Source organism: Colobus angolensis, unplaced genomic scaffold (genome assembly GCF_000951035.1).
Source record: "Colobus angolensis palliatus isolate OR3802 unplaced genomic scaffold, Cang.pa_1.0 Scaffold200, whole genome shotgun sequence".
In the NCBI taxonomy this organism is placed as follows: Eukaryota; Metazoa; Chordata; class Mammalia; order Primates; family Cercopithecidae; genus Colobus; species Colobus angolensis.
In genome coordinates, this window is record NW_012115156.1 from 295,168 (window position 1) to 303,429 (window position 8,262).

The window sequence follows — 8,262 nt, forward strand, 5'->3', positions numbered from 1 at the left end:
GGATACCTAGAAAGAGTCTGTGCTCTTAATCACTACAAAGGGCTTTTCTTACAAGTCAATATGGTTAACTTTTTAAACAATTCATGCATGTGTAACATTTTTAGATCACATTGCCTAAAGCAAGGAGTGTTCCTCTCTATAGATCAGCTCCCTGTACATTCTACGGGGAAACCGTCAGTCTTCTCTTTGGTTACAGTTGGGGCTCATTTGTTGCATGTGCTCTGACTCTTCTGGTTGAAAGCCCTTTATTTCTCTGTTGCTGGTGGTGCCTTGATTGAATCTCATTTAGTGTTTCCTTTTCTAATAGCCTGTCCTCGGGGGTGCTTGCAGTGCAGCCACAGGGACCTTTGTCACCTCTGTGGCCATGGGTTCTTTCTGAAGAGTGGCCTCTGTGTTTACAACTGTGTTCCCGGCTTTTCTGCCCACTCCTCTAATGAAACATGTTCTGGTAAGTGTTTCTCCTCTGATGGTCTGGTGAACTTACCAATACTTTCTCTATGTGAAGGCTGAGTTTGCAGACATAATTGACTTATGTGATACAAAATGCAGCATTCTCAATTTGGGAAGACCCATGGTGCTGCTAAGGAGTAAGGGACTCTTTATAGAATATGGAAAATTGGGAAATCTCAACTTCTATAATCATTGGAAAGGAAAAGAAGCAATCTGTGCCTTAAAAGTCACAGCTATCAGCTAAGAAATTGGCATAAAACTTAGCTAAGTTCCTGAACTACGGCCATGTTATAGAAAATTACATATATACAGTCACACTTTGCTTAATGATGGGGATACATTCTGAGAAATGCATCATTAAGCAGTTTCATCATTGTTTGAACTTCATAGAGTGTAGTTACCCAAACCTAGATGATATAGCCTACTGCACACCAAGTCTATACAATATAGGCTACAAACCTGTACAGCATGTGAGTGTACTGAATACCATAGGCAATTGTAACACAATAGTAAGTATTTGTGTATCTAAACATATCTAAAATAGAAAAGGTACAGTATAATTTTCTGGGACCACCATCATATAAGTGGTCTGTTGTTGACTGAAATGTTATAGAGCACATGACTATATTTACCTATGATTTATTTATATTTATATAAATTTGTAGAGCTAATTATGTCAAAGTGCAGTGGTACACCCTTTTTCACACATTAGAGATAAATTATAAATAAATAACAAATAGTATGAGGAGTCTGCTTCATGAGCTTCACATGTTTCTAGTGGATGGATTTCAAGCTACCCTGTTTGCCCTTAAAAATATGTAACATCGGCCCGGCGTGGTGGCTCATGCCTGTAATTCCAGCACATTGGGAGGCCGAGGCAGGCAGATCATCTGAGGTCAGGAGTTCAAGACCAGCCTGGTCAACATGGTGAAACCCTGTCTTTACTAAAAATACAAAAATTAGCCAGGCACAGTAATGAGCGCCTGTAATCCCAGCTACTCAGGAGGCTGAGGCAGGAGAATCGCTTGAACCCAGGAGGTGGAGGTTATGGTGAGCCGAAATGATGCCACAGTACTCCAGCCTGGGCGATAGAGCGAGACTCCATCTCAAAATAATAATAATAATAATAAGAAGAAGAAGAAGAAGAAGAAGAAGAAACATGTTAAGAAATGAAGCCAGTCTCTTCCAACACATTAATGGACACGTTACCTTAAATAACAAAGAGAAGTGAATTTAAATTCAGTCTTAATTTTGAATCCCAAAACCTTTATAGGTGAGTAAAGCTTGGGAGGGACATTACTGAGTGTTGGCTTTTGAGAGTCGTTTGTCAAAAACATGAGGCAATATCTTATTGTGGTTATGATTTTGCACCTGCTCATGTGCTTATTGGCCTTTGTGTATCTTCTTTGAAGAAATGCAGATTCAAATTCTTCACCCATTTTAAAAATTGGGTTTTTCATTTTCTATTGTTGAGTTATAGGAGTTCTTTACATATTCTTGATACAAGTCCCTTTGTAGATATATGATTTGTGTGTTTACTCCCATTCTGTGTGTTGTCTTTTTTTTTTTTTTTTTTTTTTTGAGGCAGAGTCTTGCTCTGTTGCCCGGACTGGAGTGCAGTGGCCGGATCTCAGCTCACTGCAAGCTCTGCCTCCCGGGTTTACGCCATTCTCCTGCCTCAGCCTCCGGAGTAGCTGGGACTACAGGCGCCCGCCACCTCGCCTGGCTAGTTTTTGTATTTTTAGTAGAGACGGGGTTTCACTGTGTTAGCCAGGATGGTCTCGATCTCCTGACCTCGTGATCCGCCCGTCTCGGCCTCCCAAAGTGCTGGGATTACAGGCTTGAGCCACCGCGCCCGGCCCTGTGTGTTGTCTTTTCACTTTCTCACAGGTACCCTTTGAATACAAAAGTTTTACATTTTGATGATGTTCATTTATTTTTTCTTTTGTCATGTGTACTTTTTATGTCTTATCTAAGAAAGCATTGTCTAATTCAAAAATCATAAAAATATGCTCCTATATTTTCTTCTAAGAGTTTTATAGTTTAATAATTACATTGAAGTCCTATGTTCTTGTCATGTGCATCCAGGGCGGTAACCACTGGGAGGCTTATTGTATACCGTAGCCCAGAATCTCAGCTGTGCAGCTCTGAGTTAACAACATTACAAGCTTATTTAAAATTAAAACAAAAAAAGGGTTGGCACATGGAGGGCAGCTGAAAGGAAAGCTGGAGCTGCCTGAAAGAGGGGAACATGTCTGAGTCAGAGCCAGAGCTCAGCAGGAAGTGAGAGCAGTGTTTGACAGATGCAGTCGTAAAGATAGGTACTGGTTTGGAACTAGGACTTGTTTCCTCACCTAAACTTCTTTAAAAGAAGAAAGTAGCCATTAACCTTTGGTTTGGCATGGAATTGGGACTGGCCTACTCCCGCCATCGGCATAGTTTCCAGGCTCCTTGTCTTCTATATGAAATGTGTGTCAAAGAACAGGAGCAGTGACTCACACCTGAGGACCTCACTGGGAGGCAAAGAGACATCATGTGTATTCTTCAGAACACTGAAGCTCCCTAGAGCCAGCTGACGGTTGTGGTCTTTTGTAACAATGTAATACTGTAAATTCCAGCACACTGTTTATGCAGTGAAATCAACTCTGTTTCTTATTTTGTGTTTATTTTCTGGAAATTGTAAGGAGGTGGTCTGAAAAAATAAAAATAAGGGGAAATTGACCTAATTAGGGAAGGTACCACAAGCTTCACCTTTGGGTTCCTGTTTTTCAGGCAAAATACATACCCCTAGTCTTCATGTGAATGGTTCCCTGATCCTCCCAATTGGTTCAATAAAGCCACTGGATTTTTCCCTCCTGAATGTCCAAGACCAGGAGGGTAGGGTCGAAGATCTCCTGTTTCATGTTGTGAGTGCTCCCACCAATGGTCAGCTAGTGCTCTCAAGAAATGGAAAAGAGGTTCAGCTGGACAAGGCTGGACGTTTTAGCTGGAAAAACGTGAACGAGAAGAAAGTGCGTTTTGTGCACAGCAAAGAAAAACTCAGGTGACTCTGTGTTTTGTTGTTTTCTTCCTGCCTCCTTTCCATCGTTGCTTTTCCACTCCTCCACCCTGTCCTAGCCTCTCTTTCTTAATAGCTGACCCTTCTCATCTGGGGAAGATCAATACTCTACAAACCCAAATGCTGTCAGCTGCCTGTCATCATTTCCCTGTGATTGCTCAAAGAACGTGCATCTGTTAGAGACATTTTCATTTTCTCACATAATTATGGGTAATTCTCTGATGCAACAGAGAATTGTACCAAATCCTGGTACAATTACTCAGATTTTTGGCCCAGCAGAAACAAAAGTGGTCACATACCTAGATGTTACAGCTGCTGCTTCAACACTGGGGCAATACACTGGGAGTGGGCGGCAGAGAGAAAGAGGATGGAGCACATGCTTTTCAAGGTGTTGTGTGGTCTCTAGGATTTTAGAGTTGGAAGGAAACTTAGAATCACAGTGAACTTTTTATTATCCACATTATGGGATTAATTGTGGTTAATTTTTAAGCCTGATTCAGTTTTCCCTTGATGCTTAGCACACTTCTGGCTGCCTTCCCCACCCCAGCTGACATATGCTTCAGGAATGCAATTGAATGTTAACACCAACCCAAGCAAATATAGCTATATAATTAGCAGGGTAAATCTACTCCACAGAAGTCAGAGGGTGCCCCCCAAAGATTAGCCTTTCGGATTATCCTTCATCCTGCTCTACTTCATTAGTGCAGATAATTCAGCACAGACTCTATGTATAAACAAGGAGTTGAAACCCATGGAACAGTGACAAGGACGCGGTGAGTATTTTCTGCTGTCAACACTAACCTTGAGGGTTTGTTGGTTTTGAGATTTGGGCTGGGAGATAGGTGAGGAGAAAAGTAGATGGCATTTTCTCTATTGTAATTCAGAGGTGATGATGCCAGTGACCTTGGAAGATCATATTATAGGAATAAGAACAACTAGCATTTATGGAGTGCTAACTTTGAGCCAGGCATCATGTTAAGCACTTTACATGAACTATGTATCTCATGTTCCTAGTCTACAGATAAGGAAACTGAGGCCTTGAGAGTATAGGTCATCTTGCCCAAGACCTCTCAACTTGTGTGTGCAGAGCTGAGACTCCAAGCCAAGACTGATTCCACAACCCATGCCTTTAGCCACAATGATTTCTGCCTCCCAATATACTAGGAACAATAGGCATGCTTCCCTCCTCAAAGGACAAAAGGTCACCTCATAGAGAAGTATTGCTACAGAGATGAAGCTTAACACTCTGGTGTTTGATGCCATAGACTCTTCAAATTCCTACTCTATATTCTGCATTCATTTTTACTATAAGTATTATTATTATTATTATTTGAGACAGAATCTCACTCTGTCACCCAGGCTGGAGTACAGTGGCATGATCTTGGCTCACCAAAACCTCTGCCTCCTGGGTTCAAGTGATTCTCATGCCTCAGCTTCCTGAGTAGCTGGGACTAGAGGCACATGCCACCATGCCCAGCTAATTTTTGTATTTTTAGAAGATGTAGGGTTTCACTATATTCGCCAGACTGGTCTCGAACTCCTCACCTCTAGTGATCTGCCTGCCTTGGCCTCCCAAAGTGCTGCAATTACATGCGTGAGCTGCCACACCTGGCCTATTCTTAAGTATTTCTATCACACAGACACACAAACACAGAGCGATACAACTCTGTATAGTAATCCCTTTTCTTGCAGTCGCTTATGAAAAGCATAAAGCTTCATAGACCACCAAGGTCAACCTTCTTGTCTATTTAACTTCTTTAACCTCTCATCACCTGTTTTTTTGTGGAATCATAGCTTTGTACCCCTAAAAGGGACAAAGAATGGCAGTTTAGGAAATACTCACAGTACTCTTTTTGGGGCACCCATTTTAATACTGGATTCTCTTTATCCAACAAAAGAAAGAATGAGAGGCACAGTAAAAATTCAACAAAAGAAAGAATGAGAATAATAATAAAATGAGGTTGGTAGAAACCCATGGAAAATAAAATTATTAAAGTCTCTTAATAATACAAAACAAATAAGTTTGTGTTTTGTTTTGTTTTTAACCACGAAGACACTGACCACGATTCTTTAGGATCGGATTCCTTTGGGATTAGAATGCTTCTGTGGAGTAGAAGACAACCTATAGGTGTAGTTGCCATCATTGGGATAAAATGGTATTGCTCATATACTGAACACTGTTATTGGAACCTCAGTGCCACCAAAAATCATTTTTAAAGAACTATTTTTGTCTTACCTTCTCTTCTATCCTGGAAGGCAATCCATCAGTTACATTCTCTTGAAGCCTGAGGTGGTGGTGCAGAGGGACAGGACTTAAATGGGACAGAAAATGAAGGGAAGATAGAATAGAAGGGAAGACAAAAATAGTTTTTTAAAAAACAATCAGGTTTATTGAGGTATAATTTGCATTCAATAAAATCCCCCATTTTGAAGTGTATTGTTCCATAAATATTAATAACTGTATACAGTTTTGCAGTCTTGTGACCACAACCATAGTCAATATGTAAAATAGTTTCATTACCCCAAAAGTCTCCTTTTTATAGTTGCTCCTTTACCCCCAGTCACTGGTGACCACTGATCCAGTTTTACTGCTATAGTTTTGTGGTTTTTAAAACATTAGGTGAATGGAATCAAACAATATGTAGCCTTTTGTTTCTGTCTTTTGCCATAATGCTTTTGAGATCCATCCACATTCTTTCATGTATAAATAGTAGTTCCAAGAATAACTTCTAAAGAACTTTAAAACAATGGTCCCTCTGGTAGATCAGAATTCAAAAATACCCATAATGCAATAGTCCTATATCTTACCAGTCAGCAGTAAGTTCTGTGCTTGGTTTGGCTTTGAAGGTGGGTAAGTCTTACCTTCCCTCTAGCAGTCTCTGAAGCTGCTTGAACAACGGCTTATTTTATTATTAATTGGGACTCTTTGGTTGCAAGTAATGGAAGTAAACGTAAACTAGATTAGCAAAAATGTACGGCTTGTTATAACATTGCAGGGGTGGCTCAGATCTCAAAGGCACCAAGGGCAATTGTGCTCCAGGACTGTGTGGAAGCAAGGACTGGGAAGGGGAAGCAAGAATCAACTCTTCTGTCATCCCTGTGTCTCTTTGCTTATAGACTTCATTCACTTCTGTCTTACAGGCAGGCTTGTTCTACACAGTAGACTCTGATTGTTCTGTAGTCAAATGCTGAGACTGACTGCTGGCTCCTGGGCCAGTTGCAAATCGCCAGGGAAGAATCAGCCATCCTTCCCTAGTCTGTCCACAATGACTATGTGTAGGCTGGTGGGGAGTGAGGGGAGATGAACAGCCGTGTAATACAGACATTGCAAACATTGTTACTGGGGGCCCACTCACATGAATTGGGCAGAGGTTAGGAAGAGCATTTGTTGGGAAGAGGGAATTGTGGAGAACTGGTCAGAGACTATAAAAGATTCCTTTCAATTCTTCAGTTTAACCATTAGCCTACGATATATTGCTAATCTGCCTTGGCCTGACAACTAATTTTTCAGTCTTTTCTTTATTCAGTTTAGAAAGATAGGAAACAAAATGGTTACATAATTATTATAATTGTTATAAGGAGATTTAAAAACACACAGTATTTTTACCTGAATCTTACTATGTTCATCTTTGTCTGGTAGTTTTTCTTTATAGTATGAATATGACATTGCTGCAGCAGTTTGATCCAAATTCTTACCTACACATAACCTGAAAATGTTTTTAAGCCTTTTCTGTCTAAAGTCTAATGTAATGATTATATTTTCTTATTCCTTTCTTTGGGACTTCTTTAGGAAAGGTTACTTTTTCTTGAAAATTAGTGACCAGCAGTTCTTCTCTGAGCCACAACTGATCAACATACAAGCGTTTTCAACACAGGTAATAAAAATGGCCAAGGAATTAATAATTTTACATGCCTACTAGTTCTCAAGCACAAAATCCAGGTTTCCTGTGGATTTCATGAAAATGATTGCATTAAATTAATCTAGTCTTGGCTTCCTCTTGAGATGCCACGGGAGTAATTTTTAGGACTTATGGGTAATAACAATAGCAGCAACCAAAATTACTAATATTCCTCTAGTACTCAGTGTTATAGTTTTAGTGTTTCATGTAAGTAACTCAGTTAATCCTTATGCCAATATTATGAGGTATTATTGTTTCCAATTTACAGACAAGGAAGCAAAGTCACAAGAAGGTGACGTAACTCGTCTATGGTAATATAGCTAATAAATAGGGAGTCAATGTTTGTGCCCAGTAAATCTGGCTACAGAGGCAGTGTTCTTAACCATTACATGATGCCTAACTTTACTATACTGAATCTACTAGCAGCCCTTCCAAATAATTGGCAGGGTGCAGTGGCTCATGCCTATAATCTCAGCACTTTGGGAGGCTGAGGCAGGTGGATTGCTTGGGCCCAGGAGTTTGAAGCCAGCCTGAGCAACATGGCGAAACCCCATCTATACTGAAACAAACAAACAAAAAAATACAAAAGATTAGCTGGGCCTGGTGATGCATTCCTGTAGTCCCAGCTACTTGGGAAACTGAGATGGGAGGATCACCTGAGCTCAGGAAGGTTGAGGCTGCAATGAATGACGATCATACCACCATGCCCCAGCCTGAGCAACACAGTGAGACCCTGTCTCAAACAAACAAACAAACAAACAAAAGACTGTCTTTAGTTTTAGGTGAAGGAGTTTGTTGTATCTTTCTCTAGTATGTGGAATTTGCAGCAGTTGGAGAATATTATTAAGGATCTAC

General features: G+C 40.4%; 1 protein-coding gene across 1 annotated transcript in view; it reads left to right on the plus strand.

Moving 5' to 3' along the window:
* FRAS1 (Fraser extracellular matrix complex subunit 1) overlaps positions 1-8,262 on the plus strand; it is a 455,628-nt gene that overhangs the window by 281,684 nt on the left and 165,682 nt on the right. Inside the window, exons 26-28 of the mRNA XM_011941729.1 lie at positions 308-448; positions 3,223-3,493; positions 7,299-7,383. Of these exons, the coding sequence (XP_011797119.1) occupies positions 308-448; positions 3,223-3,493; positions 7,299-7,383 (497 nt within the window). The remainder of the gene's footprint in view (positions 1-307; positions 449-3,222; positions 3,494-7,298; positions 7,384-8,262) is intronic.